At 54.5% G+C, this 18,785-nt stretch overlaps 1 protein-coding gene and 1 long non-coding RNA gene across 11 annotated transcripts; one reads left to right on the top strand and one right to left on the bottom strand.

Annotated features, from left to right (window-relative positions):
• Window positions 1–81: 81 nt before the first annotated feature.
• Window positions 82–15,994, top strand: ARMC6 (armadillo repeat containing 6). Of its 10 annotated transcripts, XM_061421474.1 has the most exons (11): window positions 86–173; window positions 3,860–4,795; window positions 5,534–5,606; window positions 5,697–5,866; window positions 7,159–7,241; window positions 9,889–10,462; window positions 12,403–12,548; window positions 13,523–13,654; window positions 14,006–14,143; window positions 14,927–15,013; window positions 15,221–15,994. In XM_061421474.1, the coding sequence occupies exons 4-11, from the start codon at window positions 5,746–5,748 to the stop codon at window positions 15,431–15,433; spliced, it is 1,494 nt and encodes a 497-aa protein (XP_061277458.1). In that variant the 5' UTR covers window positions 86–173; window positions 3,860–4,795; window positions 5,534–5,606; window positions 5,697–5,745; the 3' UTR covers window positions 15,434–15,994. The 10 variants fall into 10 exon arrangements, with proteins under 10 accessions (XP_061277459.1, XP_061277462.1, XP_061277466.1 ...); XM_061421476.1 differs by having other exon boundaries at window positions 85–173; window positions 3,874–4,795; window positions 5,534–5,866; XM_061421479.1 differs by having other exon boundaries at window positions 3,860–3,959; window positions 5,534–5,866.
• LOC133250355 (uncharacterized) lies at window positions 12,061–18,716 on the bottom strand. The gene is made up of 2 exons (XR_009737314.1): window positions 18,473–18,716; window positions 12,061–15,963 (listed from the first exon to the last, which is right to left on the bottom strand). It is a non-coding gene; the product is annotated as an uncharacterized LOC133250355 (long non-coding RNA).
• Between the last annotated feature and the right edge of the window lie 69 nt (window positions 18,717–18,785).

Here is an 18,785-nt window from a genome sequence, read left to right as displayed (position 1 = left end):
ACCAGGGGGCGGTGCAGCCGGAGACCGCCGCGAACCGCACCCTTTCCCCACGTGCCCCCGAAGACCGGGTGAGAAGCAGCGGCCGCCTAGCCCCCCTCGCGCGAGGAGCCGGGAGTGGACGCCGCGGGATCGGATTAGTGACGGGGGCGCGCCCCGCGAGGACTTGGCTTTGGGTAAATGATAGACTTACGGAAGCCGCCCGTGGACAAAATTGCCCGCTCTTCTGTCTGTCGTTTTCTTTTCATGTATTCATTTTTCACTGCCTATGTATGTACTGAGTGCCTGCTGCATGCCCGGCCGCATCCTAGGTAGTCGGGGTATTTAATAAAACGAGCCCCAGCTCTCATGCAGATTAAATTTCATTGGGGAGGAGGCTAGGGCAGTAAAAGCAAATAAATAGAAGAAACATTTCACTCCATGTTCAGATATGTTAAAATAATAAGAGAGAGTAGGAGAGCGGGGGCTGCTTTATGAAGGATGTCCCTCGGGTAGCTGGGAAGAATGAGAAAGAAGCAGGAAAGCACAGGTGAGAAGGTCTAGGTAAGGCAAGTGTTGGTAAGGAGACTGGATTTGTTCAGAGAAGGCTGGGAAGCCACTTAAGGGTTTTAAGTAAGTGAGATGGTCTCTGCTTTCCATTCACCCTCTGGCTGCCTCGTGGAGAACAGAGGCACTGGGTACGACTGGGAGGAAGCAGGTGATGCCACCTGAACCAAGGTGGGTGTGGCAGGCGGAGGAGGATTAATCATTCAGGGCCCCTAGTTTGTCAGGGCACTGTTTTCTTGATAAGCAGAACGGTGGCTTAGGGAAGCGGGCTGTTAGTTGGGAGCCTTGGTTACTCCCTTCTCCCTAGCATGCCTTTAAAAAAACATTATGTATTTTAATTGGAGGATACTTACTTTACAATATGTGATGGTTTTTGCCATACATCATCAACATGAATCAGCCACAGGTATACATGTGTCCTCCCATCCTGAACCCCCCCTCCTTCCCCACCCCATCCCTCTGGGTTGTCCCAGAGCGCTGGCTTTGGGTGCCCTGTTCATGCATTAAACTTGCACTGTTCATCTATTTCACATATGGTAATAAACGTGTTTCAATGCTGTTTTCTCAAATCATCCCACCCTCACCTTCTCCCACTGAATCCAAAAGTCTGTTCTTTACATCTGTGTCTCCTTTGCTGCCCTGCATGTAGGATCGTCATTACCATCTTTCTAAATTCCATATGTATGCGTTAATATTGGAGAAGGCAATGGCACCCCACTCCAGTACTCTTGCCTGGAAAATCCCATGGACGGAGGAGCCTGGTGGGCTGCCGTCCGTGGGATCGCTAAGAGTCGGACATGACTGAGTGACTTCACTTTCACTTTTCACTTTCATGCATTGGAGAAGGAAATGGCAACCCACTCCAGTGTTCTTGCCTGGAGAATTCCAGGGACGGGGGAACCTGCCATCTATGGAGTCGCATGGAGTCGGACACGACTGAATCGACTTAGCAGCAGCATACAGTATCTATCTTTCTTTTTCTCACTTCACTCTGTATAATAGGCTCCAGATTCATCCATTTCATTAGGACTGGCTCAAATGCTTTCCTTTTTATAGCTGAGTAATATTCTATCATGTCTATGTACCACAACTTCCTTATCCATTCAACTGCTGATGGACATCTAGGTTGCTTCCAGGTCCTGGTTGTTGTAAATAGTGCTGCAGTGAATACTGGGGCCCAGCCTGCCTTGGATGCAGCGTGAAGGCGGGCAATGCTGTTTCTCTCCTTTCCTGGCCTGTGCTGTTCCCCAGGTGACTCCCAGATGACCATTCCCAGGCACCATCTTTCTCATGAGCTCCAGCTCTGTACTTTCATCGCTGCCCCCAGCCCCACACACAGGTTGTGCTGGACCTAGGGTACCTTGAAGGACTCGTAAGTGGTGGTTCCAGAGCCAGACACTGACCTCCTTTGCCCAGGGATCTCAGGGCTGGGCAGAGAGAGGTTCCTGAGTTGGGAAGAGCTGAGGGTACACAGGCTCTGTCTGAGTAGCCAGGGAAGGCTCCCGTGAGGAGGCAGCCTGGACAAGCAGGTGGAAGCTCTGCAGAAAAGCTAGGTGGAGGGAAAGTGTTAAGGAGACAGAACAGGGTCTTGGCCGGGTTTTTTGCTGCCTCTCTGAGCTTCAGATTCGTCATCCTTAAAGTAGACACAATGACATTCCCCTTTATGATTTCTTCTGTGACCCAGTGGCCTCTTGTCATTGGCTCACTTGGGTCTGAAGCCTGGCCAGGGGGGTGGAAGCAACATGTGGTGGCAGAGCCAGAAGCAGAGTCTCCCCAGTAGCACCCAGCCCCAGAGCTGGCCAGGACCCTTTACCTTCACCAGAGCAGGCTCCCCACTGAGAAATTTTTGTATCTTAAAAAAAAAAAAAAATTATTTGGCTGCATCGGGTCTTAGCTCCAGCACCAAGATCTTCACTCTGTCATGCGGGATCTTTCATTGCAGCACACAGACCGTCAAGTTGAAGAAACTCTTTATCTTGAAACAGAAAATCCTTATTCTTTTCTTCCAGCTTTGATTTGGAAGTCCTTAGCAACCGCTGAACAGGCTCCCTGTTCTGGGAAATAAAGACAGGGAGATCTGCAAGGGAGAGAGGCAAGGTGTTTAAGTCCCTAAAATCCCCTACCCACTAAGGAACTGAGGCCGAAGTGCCTCTTAAGCAAAAGAGGAAAAGAAAAACTAAGTGATGTTTATTGAGCTCTGTGCCAGGTCCTGTTCTCGGTGCTTTGTTGAAATTGGTGGGTTGGATTTTGCTACAGTCTGTGAGGCAGATTCTTTGTCCCTGTGTCACACGTGAGAGTTGACCAACAGCCCCACTGCTCCCGCTTGCCCTGGAGCCTGTCCTCCCCCACCTGACCCTGAGCGTCTGCCCAAACACAGATGGAACAGTCACATCCTGCGCTGCCTGCACAGAGACAAGTGAGAGCTTGGGTGGCTTGTGCCCCCGGCCCACGTTTGCACACGCCTGTGCCATTGGCCCACTGCCATCTTTGCCCTCATCTCCCTGTCACAGTGTCTGTGCTTTCTGTGACACATGATTCTGGAACGCACCCAGGACCAGAGAAAAACAAAAGTGTTCTAAAAGACCATACTACAGTAATCAAGAAAGTCAGTTGTGTCCTGTCTGTTAGAAAATAGCATCATTGTCAGTGTTGGATTTCAGTTTTGCTGTGAATGTATAAGAGAGTGTCCTTTAAAAAGTTTTTTTTTTCAAATACTTGTTTGTTTATTTGGGTGCCTGGGGTCTTCATTGCAGCAACACGGGATCTTCGTTTCGGCTTGTGGCCTCAGTAGTTTTTTTTTTTTTTTGATGCTCCCTTATCCCATCTTTAGCTAGCAGGTGCCCCAGAGGGTTGGCTCCTGAGTCCTTTGACATGACGCCAGTGGTCTTTAGATGCTTCTTTGCTCTCTGGTCTCACTTGATGCTCCTGGCTCCTCTGGCCTGTTTCCTGCCTAAAACTGGAATCAACTCTTACTCCAAGAGCCCTGGTTTCTTCAGTGGGAAATGGTAGAGACCACAGTTGGTGTTCAGGGTGCTCACTGCTGCATGGTAGTATTACTTTCTCCAGGCATTTTCAGTTCATATTAATAGAAAATTGTTTCTTTATTTGCTTAAGAGAAAATGAATTCATGTCGTATTTCCAATTCAAATGTAGGAGTTCTGAGTTTTTACTTTTCCGATTTTGTTAAAATCTTATTTTCTTTTATGCTGATTATTCATGATATAAACATCATTACTTAATTACTATATCTGTAATCATTTCCAAATAATATTACTAATGAGGTTTCCAAAAACATGATTACTGAAAACTGTTGAAGATTTTCTTTTGCAGTTCTATCTTTTGAGTTGGGAAGATCTGCTGGAGAAGGGATAGGCTACCCATTCCAGTATTCGTGGGCTTCCCGTGTGGCTCAGCTGGTAAAGAATCTGCCTGCAGTGTGGGAGACCTAGGTTCGATCCCTGGGTTGGGAAGATCCCTGGCTGGGAGAAGGGAAAGGCTACCTACTCCAGTATTCTGGCCTAGAGAATTCCACAGGTCCATGGGGTTGCAAAGAGTCGGACGTGACTGAGCAACTTTCACTTTCATCTTTAGGGTAGATCCCAGTTAGAATATGCAGTCATATCACTGTGTTTTAAAATTGCCTGAAATGATCTCACCCACATAGACATACTGTTAGGTTCATGGGTTTCATTTTGCTGTTAATTTTTAGGGATTGCTTTTATTTTTATTTTGGCATATTCCTTTTCTTAATCACATAAATCATTTACCTGAGTTACAAATTCAACCCTCTAAAGCAAGGTACGTTAAGAGAGAATAATCCAGCTTCTATTCCTGCTCTCACCACCCTTTTCTCTACCTCCTCTTACAGGTAACTATTTCTATTAGCTTCTAATTTACTTATTTATTATTAGTAGTAATAAAAAATAATAAAAAGTAATTTAAAAGTCTAAAAAGTAATAAGCAATAGGTATGATTTTGGAGAAGGCAATGGCCACCCACTCCAATACTCTTGCCTGGAAAATCCCATGGATGGAGGAGCCTGGTGGGCTGCAGTCCATGGGGTCGCTAAGAGTCGGACATGACTGAGCGACTTCACTTTCATTTTTCACTTTCATGCATTGGAGAAGGAAATGGCAACCCACTCCAGTGTTCTTGCCTGGAGAATCCCAGGGATGGCAGAGCCTTGGTGGGCTGCCGTCTATGTGGTCGCACAGAGTCGGACACGACTGAAGTGACTCAGCAGCAGCAATAGGTATGATTTAATATTAATTTTAATTATTTAACATCATTATTAATTTCATTTATATTTTATTAGTGCCATGGTATGCTATGATAGTGTTATTTCATTATATAATTATATTAAAGTACATAACTGTATAATAGAGTAGTGTAAGTTTATATTATAACGTTATTATGATATAATCACATAACGTACACTGTTATTATCACTGTTTAACTATTTATGCATTTGGCTGCTCCGGGTCTCAGCTGTGGAGGAACCTTTGATCTTCACTGTGGCAAGTGGGCTTTTTAGTGCTGGCATGCAAAGTCTTAGTTGCAGCACGTGGGACCTAGTTTCCTGATCAGGGATCAAAACCCGGCCCCCTGCCCTGAGAGTGCAGGGAAATTCCACAACATGTATTATTAAGATATTGTTTTAGCTTTACTACTGCTGCTTTTCACTATTGGAGCTTCCCTGGTGGCTCAGCAGTAAAACAATCAACCTGCTAATGCAGGAGATGGGGATTCGATCCCTGGGCCCAGGAGATTCCCCTGGAGAAGGAAATGGCAACCCACTCCAGTGTTCTAGCCAGGAGAATTCCATGCACAGAGGAGCCTGGCAGGCTGCAGTCCATAGGGTTGAAAAGGGTCGGACACAACTTAGCAACTAAACAACAGCAGCAATTTTTTACCATAGGGCATATGTTATATTAACATGCCCCATTGAGATAAAATGCACTAAATTACCTGCCTTCTTCTGTACTTTCAGGCGTCCTATGGCTGTTGGGATATCACCCTTTCCTGTGACTCAGGCTGTTAGGATTCTTCCAGGACAGTTACAGGCTCTGGCCCCTTGGAAGGTGCTGTCTAGGTGGTGGCCAGGTTCTCGGTTGCCCTCTGACCCTCAACAAGTCTAGCGTCTACCTTTTCAGCTTGAGAGCAGCCGCTGGGTGTCCTTGGCCCCACGTGGAGGAGATAAAGATGGCCTCCAAGCGCATCACCCAGGAGACCTTTGACGCAGCTGTTCGCGAGAACATCCAGGAGTTTGAGATGGGGCCGGAGGAGGCGGTGAGAGAGGCCGTGGAGCAGTTCGAATCACAAGGTAGGGCGGTGCGACTGGGTCTCGGCGCCGGTCTGGCTCTTCGCCTGAGTCGCCTTCAGTCCACGGCTCTTTTTGCTGTTGTTGTTGCCACACCACTTGCCACGTGGGATCCAAGTTCCCTGGCCAGGGATCAAACCCACGCTCCCTGCGTCTGAAGCATGGAGCCTTAACCACTGGACCACCAGGGAAGTCCCATCCATGGCGCCTAATGTGTGAAAGAGTGGTGTCCTGCCGTGAGCACATCCTTCCTGGCATGACTGCCCCGGGCACTGTCCTCTCTCTACACTGTGCCCCAGGCAGGCTAGCCACCCCCTCCCACCTCGCTGATGCCTACCCTCTACTCGCCTTGACCGCACCCTGACATCTACAGGGCAGGGTCTTTCCAGGTGGGTCTCATTTCAATGGTCGCTTCCTTGAAGAGACTTTTCTTGACCCCACTCCGAAGAAACAGGGCCACCTGCCACCCTGCCCCCGCTGCACCCCAGTGTGAGTTCACGGAGGCAGAAGGGCTACTGGTCACCAGCCTCTGAAAACAGGTAGCATGCCCTAGCCAGACCATGGAGGAGAATGGTTAGGAGGGAGCTGTTTGCAGTCACGTGGGCAGGGTTGGGAGACTGTGCTGCCCACAGCAGGACCTCCCCCCTCCCACGACAGGCCATGCAAGGGACGGGGGTCACCTGAGAGGCAGAGGCAGGAACCTGGGAATGAACACCCTATCCTCCCACTCCTCCTGCCTCTGCTCTCAGATCCGGCTTCCCATTGGCCAACCCAGTCAGATGCTAGAGGGCAAGGAAGTCCAGGGATCCAACCTTGCAGGTCAGGAGCTGGCACCCCGGGCACAGAGTAGGGACTAAACACTGGACAGGGACGGGAGGGGCACCTAGAACACCTGTGTGTTCTGCACAGTGGGGGCCTCTTCTGGGTCTGCCAGCAAGGGTGGGATGCAGCCAGGGTGAAGACCCGTTGGAGCCCCTAGGGAGGAGACCACAGGTTGCACTCCCCTCTGAGCCCACCAGGCAGAGTGCATCCCTCACTGCAGCACTGGCATGCATCCTCACTGCTCCTCTGCCCCCATTGGCTGGACAGGGCCAAGGTGCAGAGACCCCACACCCCACGTAGGCATGGCTGCTGGGCCCTGCCCAGGCAGGGAGGGGTGGGGTGGAGAGCTGGGCAGATCCCAGAAGGCCTCCAGAGTAGGGTGGTCCCAGCTGAAGGGACACCAGGTGTGACTGCTGCAGGCCCGAGGGGTTGATGACCGTCTCTTGTTTCCTGACTTCCCTGCCCTCCCACAGGGGTTGATCTGAGCAACATTGTAAAGATGACCCCAAAAGTCTCTGCGGATGGACCCCAGGATCCGATACATGACATCCTGCAGGTAGGAGAGGGCAGCCCACGTGGGCCTCACGTGTGTGATCCTGTGTCACCTCATTACTCTGTCAGGATCACCTTTTTCCGTGTTTCCAGATGGCAGGCACAGACTCAGAAGGTCCAAGCCAGCCCAGCAAGCATAGGCAAGCCTGAGTGTGCAGCTAGGGTTTCCTGAGTCAATGTCTGAGGGCCTCGTGGGGGCCCCCATGCTCTGCCCACCCACCCACCTATGTGTGACATTGTGGGATTAGAGCTGACAGAGTGGACAGGGAATGGACAGCCCTCTAGGCCTAAGGGGTGGGCAGTGTTCGTGTTTGTCCTGGTGTTGGGAGCCTTGGGGTGGAGGGCCCCCTGGAGGAACCTCTCTTGGGCCTCCCAAGCTCTGAATTTCCTCAGTAAAATGGGCAAGAATCCCAGGAAAAGAGAGTGCAATCATAGGCTGTCACTTATTGCGCATCCACTGTTTACTGGCACATTACAGCCCCTCCTTGCCACACTTAAACTGGCCTGTGTGAGGTAAGTACGTCATCCCTGGCTTTCTGATGGGTGAACAGAGACCCAGAGCCTGCCCTCACTTTACCGTGACCCAAACAAGGAAAATACAGCTCATAGAGGTTCAGTCTTTTCCTTAAGGTTATCCATCAAACTGGTAAGCTGTTGGTAAAACAGCAGAAAGTTCTAGTGTTTATTGAGAACCATCTGTGAATTCATTTCTATACCAGGCACTTGCTTTCTGCCATCTCAGTTATTAGCCCAAAGATACCTGCAACAGTGGGGTTATCATCCCCATTTAACAGATGGGAAAACTGAGATCCAAAGAGGAAAAAGTGACTCACCTAGCTGCAAAAGAAAGTAGTAATAAAAAGGGAAGCTGGAGGAGGCAGCCCTGGATGCGAACCTAAGGGAAATTATACAGTATTCGTCCTTTTGTGACTGGTTTATTTCACCTAGCTTGATGTCCTCAAGGTACATCTGTGTTGTACTACTTGTCAGAATTTCTTTTCTTTTTGTGGCTGAATGATATTCCATTTATGGAAACACCACATTTGTTTATTCACTCACTGATGGGCATTTGGGTTGCTTCTGCCTTTTGGCTGTTGTAAATAATGCTGCTGTGAACATAGGTGTACCAGCATATTTTTGAGCTTCTGTTTTCAGTTTTTGGGGATATGTGTCTAGAATTGCTGGAGCTCTTGGTTTACTTTTTTGAGGAACCACTGAACTTGGTTTCCATAGCAGCTGTCCCATTTTATATTCCCACCAACAGCACGTAGGGTTCCAGTTTTTGCCACATCCTTGCTAACACTTGCTTTTTCTGTTTCTTTGTTGTAACAGTAGCCACCTTCATGGGTGTGATGGTGTCTCATTATGGTTTTTATTTGCATTTCCCTAGTGATGAGTGGGAGAAGGAAATGGCAACCCACTCCAGTATTCTTGCCTAGAAAAGCCCGTGGACAGAGGAGCCTGGTGGGCTGCTGTCCATAGGGTCGCAGAGTCGGACACGACTGAAGTGACTTAGCATGCATGCATGCGTTGGAGAAGGAAATGGCAACCGGCTCCAGTAGTCTTGCCTGGAGAATCCCAGGGACAGAGGAGCCTGGTGGGCTGCCATCTATGGGGTTGCACAGAGTTGGACACGACTGAAGTGACTTAGCAGCAGCAGCAGCAGTGATTAGTGATGTTGAGCATCTTTTCATGTGCTTAGTGGCCATTTGTATGTGTATCTTTGAAGCAATGTTTATTCAAGTCACACATTGTGGTTTTAACTAATTTCTTAATATTCAGTTTCATCATAACATGTGCTTAGTTAAGTCCACAAGTTTGAGCTCAGCAAGGGTTGGCTGACAGGCATCGTTGACTATCATGGCAGTTGAGGCCAAATCTCAGCCGTTTGGGCTGATGGTATCTGTAGACCCACTCCCCTTAGGGCTGGATGCAGATAATGCCATGAGCTCCAGGTACGCGGGTTCATCGTGGGCTCAAGCTGAGGCAGGCCCACAGTCATGGCACTGAGTGGCCACTAGACTTGTCTGTCCCATTCAGATTGTCGTCTCTCATTATAATTTTTTCCCCCAAGGGCTTAGAGTTGCGTGTGGGTAAACCACGTGTGTACAGTCTGCTTTCACTGGGCAGTTGCTCAGTAAATACTTGTGGAGTGAAGGAGAGAGACAAGCAGGAGGCATATGATCCGGGCAGAACCGGTGGAGGTGGCTTTCACTTTCCTCAGGGAGCTGGCCGTTGGTGGGTGTGTCAGCTAGTTATGGCTGCCTAACAAACAGCCCCAAACAACGGCCATTGTCTTGTTTCTGGTGATTTTGCTGGGTTCGCTAACCTCAGCTGGATGGTGCTGCTGGGTGGTCTCACTGGGGGACTTTATGCACTGGTGCCCAGGGCCAGAACGTTTCATGCCTGTACTTCTGTGTGTGTGGCTCCTTGTCAGGGACACTGAGGTAGCAAGGCCTCTGTCTGTCTGTCTCTGTGGCCTCTCAAGCCCCCTGAAAGCACAGGTGTGGAAGCGGCCCCAGCTGGAACTGGCCCCACAGCACTTCCACCGAGGCCCAGATCCCAGGCAGAGGGATCCCGCCGGGACCCAGCACGGTCACTGTGACCTTCCTCGGGCTGAGCTGGCCCTGATGTTTTCCCCTGTCCCCTAGGCCCTGGATGACCTGCAGGAGTCCTTGGCCCGCTCTTGCCCCCAGGAGGTGTCCGCACACCTCACCCGCTTCTGCGAGCAGTGCAAGGAGCAGAAGGCCTGCCGCTTCCTGGCAGCCGAGAAGGGGGCCTACTCCGTCCTCCTGGAGACCTGGAAGTTGGCCGCCGCGGGTGACCAGGGCCTCCTCCTCCAGGCCCTCAATGCCCTGTCTGCCCTGACTGATGGCCAGCCGGACCTCCTGGACACCCAGGGCCTGCAGCTGCTCGTGGCCACGCTGGCCCACAACGCTGACTCGGCCCACGTGACCTGCTCCGGGATCCGCTGCGTGCGCCTCGCCTGCCTGAAGCACGAGCAGAACCGGCAGAGCCTGGTGAAGGCTGGCGTGCTGCCCCTGCTGACGGGCGCCATTGCCCGGCACAGCCGCTGTGCCGACGTGGTCCGCGAGGCCTGCTGGGCCCTGCGCGTCATGACCTTTGACGACGACATCCGTGTGCCCTTCGGCCATGCCCACGACCACGCCAAGATGATCGTGCAGGAGAATGGAGGCTTAAAGGTGCTCATTGAGGCCGCCAAAGGTAGGAGCAGATGTGGCGCGGGTGAAGAGTCGGGGTTTGGGACAGCCTGAAGCATGGTTGGCTCCAGGCACCAGTCGTGTCTGTCAGTTTGGTCCCGCCTACATGACAGCCCTAGCAGGACGCTGTCCTTACCCCTGGTTTTTCCAGGAGAGTTCAAGCCAGCGATCATTGGCCTGGACCACATCCCGTGCTCATCTCTAGAACCATTTAGGGAAGCGCTTGACTCTGTCCTCCAGCACAGACTGAGTGTGGGATGGGAGGGCTCCTCAAAGGGAAGAAGGAGGGTGTTGTTTTCCAAAGGTGGGGATGTGTTGCTGGCACTCACCGGGGCTGGTCCCAGGGGGAGGTTTGCACTTTGGTTCATACTTGGTCACCAGTTCTCATGCATGTCCATGTGCCTGACTCCGAGGTGACCCTGATGAGCCAGCCACAGGAAGTCATAGCACGGACACTTGGGCGCCAGAACTCCTGCCCCCTGGGCACTGCACCCCCTGGAAAAGGCTGGACTGGGGTCTTGTGCACAGAAGGTGCTAGGAGAGTGAGTTTCCCTTTGCAGCCTGCCCTGTGGCTCTGACTCTGTTGCCAGGCCAGCGTGTGCGACTCTGGCTTTGTCTGTGGGGAAGTGGGGCCTGCCCCAGTCTCCCCTCTGCACCTCCAGAGAGGGGGAAAAACAGGGCCTGACTGGCTGCAAAGTTGAGCTGCTTTTCTGACGGGTGGGTTACATCTTCCTTGTTTATTTACAGGGGTTCATATCAGTGAGTGGAGAAGGCAATGGCACCCCACTCCAGTACTCTTGCCTGGAAAATCCCATGAATGGAGGAGCCTGGTAGGCTGCAGTCCATGGGGTCGCTAAGAGTCGGACATGACTGAGTGACTTCATTTGCACTTTTCACTTTCAAGCATTGGAGAAGGAAATGGCAACCCACTCCAGTGTTCTTGCCTGGAGAACCCCACGGACAAAGGAGCCTGGTGGGCTTCAGGGGGCGTGTGTGTGTGTGTGTGTGTGTGTGTTGGCGTGCATGTATACATTTATACACAGGAAGATTTATGGCAAGAAATTGGCTCATGGGGTTGCGGTGCTTTCAGACTTAAGTAGCAGGCTGAGGCTTGGGCAGGAGCCAACACTATAGTCCACTAGCAAGCTTCTTCCTCTTCAGGGAGACCTCAGTTTCCCTCTTAAGGCCCTCGGCTGATTGGACGAAGCCCACCCAGACCATCGATGGTCATCTGCTATACTTAAAAGTCAGCTGGTTGTGGGTGTCACCACATCTCCAGAGTATCTCCATGGCACACCCAGGTTACAGTTCATGGAGGCACTGGGGGCTGTGGTCTGGCCAGGGGGCCATGTGCACTGACCATCGCTGAGCTCTGTGTTATTATGGCTCTTTGTGCGCACCCACCGCCCACCCCCCCGCCAGCAACCCCCTAACCCTCCTCCCCACCACCATCCTCAGTCAGGCCTATCCTCCCTGGTGCCTCTGAACTTTGTCTGCAGCATCTGTGTTTCATTTTCGCCTGGGTCAACTCTATCCATATGTCCTTCTGCAGTTTCTAGGTGTCCTGTTGCACTTAGAAAGGTCATTCCCAACCCAAGATCATAAAAATAGTCTCGGATGGTTTATTATAGCACTATTATGGTTTTTCTTTTTTTAGTCGAGATCATCAGTCGTTCTGGAATTTATCTGGGGCATAGCAGAGAGGAAGGCACATTCCCGTGTCTTCCCCAACAGCCAGTAGGGGGCACCACAGGCCTGGGCAGCCCCAGTGGTCCTTCCTCTCCCCTGCCTTATCGTCCACCCCAACAGGCAGCCACCCAGCCAGGCAGAGGGGTCAGGCTGCCCTGGCGGAGCCGGATTCGGGATCCCTAGCAGGAGTGCTGGCTCAGAGCCAGGGCTGGTTCTCTGCTCCTCACCCTGGGGTTCCCCTTCCCCCCTCTGCAGTGTTCCCCGACAATCCCAGCATCCTGAGCGAGCTGTGCAGCACCCTGTCCCGCCTGGCTGTCCGCAACGAGTTCTGCCAGGAGGTCGTCGACCTCGGGGGCCTCAGCGTCTTGGTGGCCCTGCTGGCTGACTGCAATGACCACCAGGTGGGCGTCCACAGCTGTCTCAGGGTGTGAAGTCCCTTTGCCTGAGTTTCCCTTATTTTTTCTTGGCTGCTCTGTGTCTTCATTGCTGTGCTCAGGCTTCCTCTAGTTGCAGCGGTGAGCAGGGGTTACTCTAGCTGCAGTGCATGGGCTTCTCATTATGGTGGCTTCTCTTGTTGCAGAGCACAGGCTCTAGGGCACACGGCTGAGTAGCTGTGGAACACGGGTTTAGTTGCTCCTCAGCCTGTGAAACCTTTCCAGGCCAGGGATCGAACCCGTGCCCCCTGCATTGGCAGGTGAATTCTTAACCACCGGACCACCAGGGAAATCCCTCGCCTGAATTTCAGTCTGTCGTTCTTCTCAATATCTGGGAAAGGATCTGGGTCTCGCAGTGAACTCGGCCCCTCTTGGCCCTGGTCAGCCAGACAGGCTTGCATCAGAATGTGCTGGCCTTGTCTGCAGAGCCCAGAATCAAAGTTCGGTTTTTGCTTGTCAGAACCTGTGAGAAGGAACTAAAGCTTAGGGGGAAAACAGACCCACCCACCCTCTCTCACCGTCCTTAAGCACCTTTGTATTTTCAATCAGCAGTGAGAGAAGCAGAGTGGGTGTGGTGGGGGCAGCTGAAGGGCGTGGTGCTTGAGCGAGGCCACCTGTGCTCTGGGTGCTGACCTGAGCCACACACCCCTCTGTGTCTGGGGGTGGTGATCAAAGTCATCCAAATGCCTGTCCTGGACTCAGGTGGCCAGAACCACACGGCCCACCTCCCCAAGCCTCCCCTGCCTTCTCTACACAGCGAGTGATAGATAAGCTTGCTGTTTCATGCTGCCTGCACACCCCGGAGTTGTCCCCTGTGTGTTCAGACAGCAGACATTGAAACAGCCCCATGCCCCGCTCAAGACCCCCTCCCACCATCCCGCAACCAAGCACCTGATGCCCTGGTGCTGCTGGGGGTAACCTGTGCATTGCTGTCTTTCCAGGAGCTGGTGAAGCAGGTGCTGAGTGCTCTGAGGGCCATTGCAGGCAACGATGATGTGAAAGATGCCATCGTCCGCGCCGGCGGGACCGAGTCCATTGTGGCCGCCATGACCCGGCACCTGGCCAGTCCCCAGGTACCCACCCCAGGGCCGGGGGCACACAGGCAGGGCCACGTGGCTGGAATGCCAGATCAGTACCTGTAGCCACGTGATGGCCTTTCCCATCTCGGGAAGCCAACCCAGGCCTAGGGTGAGGCCAGCAAGCCAGAGGCTGAAGGCAGGGTGAGTGAGGGCCAGGGTGGCGCGAGACTCACTCCTAAGAGCTTGGTTGGTGCCTCCCGGTATCGTTTCTGTTACTGCTGGTCGGTACACACGTAGGCGCACGTGGTCTGTCCCAGTGAGGTCACAGAGCACTCACTGAAAGAGCTGGTCGGGGCGGGGGGGTTCGTCTGCCTCCTCTCAGCCATCCCCGTGACCCTCTTGCAGGTGTGCGAGCAGAGCTGTGCAGCCCTGTGCGTCCTGGCCCTGCGCAAGCCAGCGAACAGCCGCGTCATCATGGAGGGCGGCGGGGCCCAGGCCGCACTGCAGGCCATGAAGGCACACCCTCAGGAGGCTGGCGTCCAAGTAGGCATGGGCAACAGGCGGAGAGGACGGGAGCCTGGTGGGCAGGTGGGGCGAGAGGCCAGCCAGCAGGTCCTGGGGTGGGCAGAGCAGAGGGTGCAGGCCCTCTTTGACTTGGCCCATTACCACCGTGACCCAAGCCTCCAGGGTCTCCTTCCTTCTCAGCTCCAGTGTCCTGCATCTCCATCCCAGCCTCCAAAAACATGCCTAACTCTGCCCGCTATTGTCCTCTCTCCTGTTCCGTTGGTCTTCCTGCATTTGATCTTGCCTTTTCCTAACAGTCTCTTTAGAGGGATATTGGTGGGGGGAGTTGGGTGGACCCGCAGAAGGGGCCCTGCTGGGATTCATGGAAGCTTCCTGGCCCCACCTTAGGCTGCTGCTTTGGAGGTCAGTCAAGCTGAAGCATAGACAGGGCCATGCACACCCTTGTCAGAAACCCACCCTCCTCCCGCTCCCACTTTTCATACCATCCTGACTCAGGGACCTCCTGGTTGGTCTGGAGACGCACCAGGCTGAGTCCCACGGGAGGCCTTGGCTCCCTCCTCTAGGACGCTGTGCCTATGGCTGGCCCATCACCTTGCCCACTCCTGACCACCCTGGCCAGGCAGGCCCTCATTTCACCTGCTTCTCCCCGGCTTTCCCGTGTTGGGGTGCTTCTTGGAACTGCTGCCCAGCAGAGGCAGAGGGCGCAGATGCTAACTGAATGAGTCAACAGTGTGCTGACTGATGGACGCTGGGCACAGCCCCGCTCTTCCCTCTGTCTCCCCGCCCTCCTCCCCTGGCCAGGCTCTTGCCAGCACCCAAGGACATTGCTCAGAGGCTTTGAGTCCCACACCTGAGGAATCAGCCCCGCCTGCCCAACACTTGGCCACTGTGAGCTTCAGTCTCGTCACCTGGGAGCTGGGGGGTCAGCCCAGCCAGGGTGCCAAGAGGCTGAGGTGGAGGCATGGGCCTCGCCCGATGAGTCAGAGCCTAGGCACCTGCTGCCTGCTGCCAGTGGTTGTGTTGTGTTATGATGACCCCAAGGTCAGGGTGGACCCCACCCCCGACTCTCAGCCACTGACCTGCTCTCCCTTCCAGAAACAGGCCTGCATGCTGATCCGGAACCTGGTGGCCCGCAGCCAAGCCTTCTCACAGCCCATCCTGGACCTGGGGGCTGAGGCCCTCATCTCGCGAGCCCGAGCCGCCCACCGTGACTGTGAGGACGTGGCCAAGGCTGCCCTGCGGGACCTGGGCTGCCATGTCGAGCTCCGGGAGCTGTGGACTGGCCAGAAGGGCGACCTGGCGCCGTGACCGCAGGCCCAGTGCGCGCTGCGACTCTGGGCGAGTCGTGTGACTCAGGAACGGCCTGGGGGCAGGCCAGCTATCCGAGTCCTGCCACTCTGCCCCCAGCTTCCTCCCCCGTCCAGAAGAGGACTTTTCTGACTGGTGCCACATAGAGGCCAGGGAGTGGGAAGGGAGTCTTAGTGAGGCACCCGCACAGCAGAAAGTGGCCCTTGAGGCCCGGCCCCTCTGCGCGCTCGTCCACGCGGTTGCCAGCTGAGAGCATGGCTTCATCTGCCCTGTGTCACCCCACTGCGCTTTGCTAGGAGAAGTGCCCCCTCAGCGTTGCTTCTGGCTGGAAGTCCGTCTGAAATCTGGAAACCACACTGGACAATCTCAAAGCAGGGCAGAGACCCCGCTTCTGTTCCTGCGAGTCCATTCTCATCGCCGCTGCTGCTTCTCTTACCTGTAAGTTGGATCCCAGGTGCCTTGCCATGCTGAACAGAGGACAGGGACCAAGGCTTAATGGTCTCCAGGTGTCCCGGGCCAGCCAGTGGGACCTGGTAATAAAAGACAGTTGGTTGAACAATGGAGGGGTCTCTTCCATAGCACCACGGGGAGAGGGGGCTGCAGCCAGCGGCCTCAAAGGACAGGGGAGAGGGGTGCGCATTTGGGGAGGTCATGGGTTCACTGAGGAAAGCAAAGGGTTTTGAGAACAGCCTGGGATGTGTGATTTGCTGTCACTCAGAGGGGCGGGCTGCTGGGGTCATCATCAGACTTGGGATCTGTGGCGCCAACGTCGCTGTGCTTGGATGTGCACTGCCCTGGGGGCTCTGGAGCACTCAGTGTCTGGCCCTCACTCTGATCTGTGGCTTTGAGCTAGTGACACAACCTCTCTGAGCCTTGACTTCCTCCTCCATAAAATGGGGAGAGGGGAGGGGCTAGAGCCCCCTCCAAAGAGTGATGGTGCAGAGCTGGGCACATGGGAGACACCCAGTCATCTCACTTCAGCGCCCGAGTCACCCCAGGAGAATCACCCTGCGTTCTCCACCACCGGACTGTGTCAAGGTCCTCGGTAGCTGGCTGGCTGGGGCAGCCGGCCTTCCATCTCTGAGCACCCATTTCCCCACCCATAAGGTGGGCGTCACTGTTGCTGCCCCCATTGCCCACCCTCTGCCAGTGTCTTGGAGGTGTCACCCAGCAGCGGTGCCTGGCAGACCCCAGCTCTCCTCTTTATTCATCCTCGGGCTCATGGTGTGGTCACCTGGCAGTTCCGGGCATCCCCTGTGTTCCAGTCAGGTCAGGGCCGCCTCAGGCCCCCTGGTGGCCTCCTGGTGTCATGCCCAACAACTCAAGCCCACAGGGCAGGAGCCCCTTTTCACCCGTCTGAGTTTCCACCACCCCGCTTGTCATTCGCCTCCTCTAGGCTGAGAAAGGTCTGAATTCAGTCCTCAAAGTCAGCGCAAGCCCTTTCCCAGGAGGCTCCTGGTCCCAGTGGAAATTGGCCCACGGGAAGAGTTGCCGGAGGAGCGTCATCCGGGTTCCACCTCCCCTCCGGATGGGGAGGGCCCTGCCAGCTCCATGGGCTGATGAGAACCTCTGCCCCAGCCCCTTAGGCCTGTCTTCGCTCACTGGGGACTCAGCCCGTGGGTGGGATGATCCGTACCCACTCCAGGCTCCAGCCATGAGACCTTGGATCAGTCTTGTGTCCTTGGAGGCCCCGTGACCCTCCTGTTCCTCCATCTGCCTCGTGGGCAGTGGGTACTACTAGTCCATTTCGGGGAAGCCTGAGGTGCCAGCCTTGTAACTGCTGCCTCAGCTCTGCTCTGAGTCTTCCTGTAGCTCCCCATCGCCCTCCACATGAAACCAAACTGTCCTCCAGGCCCTACCCCCCTCCCATCTGCATCTTCCCCATGTTCCCCTGTAATCACATTTCCAGTCACTCCAGCCTCCCCACCTCAGGGCCTGTGCACATGTCATGCTTTGCATGGAGCATCCTTCCCTAGCCCTCCCCATGGCTGGCTCCTTCCTGGCACCTGGTTCCAGCTCACACGTTGCCTTCTCAGAGAAGTGCCATATTGCCCCCTTGCCCTGGTGCCCCGTGATCACGGGCTGTGTCCCTGACCTCTGCCCCCATCTGAGGTCACCTCACTTGTGTGCTTTTCTCCTTTGACTCCCCCGCTCCGGCCCACTGCCCATGAGCAGGCTCCTGTCTCCCCGCTCTGCGCCAACTTCCCATCAGTGTTTTCAGATGTTCACCCAAGTAAATGAGGAGATACCCAGGGTGCTTGTAGGGGAGGCCTCTGCCCTGGCCGCCCTAGTCACCTCCCCTGGAATCCCATCCAGCTTTCCCACAGCTGCAGCCCTCTTCTAGAAGAGTGGCTCCTGCCTATCAGTCCTCCCCACCTTGCCTGAGCGTGCCTTCAGTGGGTGTGGGTCAGGGCCTGTTTGGACATCCCCAGGCGGGGTGGAACCCCACCTCCAACTGAAGAGCCCGCATTTCACTGAGGTCCACCAGGCCCACGTTCCAGTCTCTCCTCTGCTCCCTCAGGTGGCCCTCCGCCTCCTCATCTGGAAATGGGCTTAAGTGTGTCCCCGCACAGGGCCACAGCCCCCAGCATTGCCTGGCTGGGGGTGTCCAGCACACAGCGCTCTTCTGTCCTCCTTGACGATAGAAATGTGGGCCAAGGGGGAAACTGCTTCAAGGGAGGGGCCAGCACGTTCAGTTCTTCCTCTACTGCCGTGTGCTTTTAGGGGAGGGGGCCTGGCCTCTCTGAGCCTCTGGGACACTGACTGAGGCTGCCTTGAAACTGACGGTCAGTCCTGACCGTCATCTCTGTGGCGTCCCAAGGTGTCAATGATGTGTCCCCCCTGCCAGGGAAGGGCTCGGGGTCCTGGGAAAGGGGCAACGTTGCTCTCACTATGAACACCTTTGAGAGGCAGGGCCTGGGAACCCCATTTTCCAGATGAGAAGCAGACTCGCCGGCTTTCGAGGGGCCAAGATGGGATGGGAACCCAGCTCAGCCCGCCTCCATGCCCCTCCTCTGCTGCCAGTGTTGCTAACCTGACCTTGGGCAGATGGCTCTCTAGCCTTGGTTGATTAAGCCCTTGTCACCGTGCCCGGGCCTGGCTCATGGCCGTCATGTCAGATGATTCCTGGGATTCCCGAGACAGAAGGAACTGGAGATGCAGAGAGTCAGTGTCCTGCCCAGGGGAAGCCAAGCGGACAGGGGAGAAATGGGTCCCCTGGGCACCCTGGCCAGGTACAGCCAAGGTGCCTGTGGTGGGGGGTGTCTATTGCTGATGCTGAGAGGCACTGTCTGCCATTGTTGAGAGGTGGGCCAGTGCCAGCTTGCTGATGAGCAAACAGAAGCCACAGCCC

This window comes from Bos javanicus, chromosome 7 (genome assembly GCF_032452875.1).
Source record: "Bos javanicus breed banteng chromosome 7, ARS-OSU_banteng_1.0, whole genome shotgun sequence".
Taxonomy (NCBI): domain Eukaryota; kingdom Metazoa; phylum Chordata; class Mammalia; order Artiodactyla; family Bovidae; genus Bos; species Bos javanicus.
This window is presented reverse-complemented; position numbering and strand designations above follow the sequence as displayed.

What these genes read in the sequence shown, in the direction of transcription:
- ARMC6 (XM_061421475.1), top strand. Translation starts at nt 5,746, where the DNA reads ATGGCCTCCAAGCGCATCACCCAGGAGACCTTTGACGCAGCTGTTCGC. An exon ending in GCTCATTGAGGCCGCCAAAG is followed by an intron (nt 10,463 to 12,402) that starts GTAGGAGCAGAT and finishes CCCCCTCTGCAG; the next exon opens with TGTTCCCCGACAATCCCAGC. An exon ending in CTGACTGCAATGACCACCAG is followed by an intron (nt 12,549 to 13,522) that starts GTGGGCGTCCAC and finishes CTGTCTTTCCAG; the next exon opens with GAGCTGGTGAAGCAGGTGCT.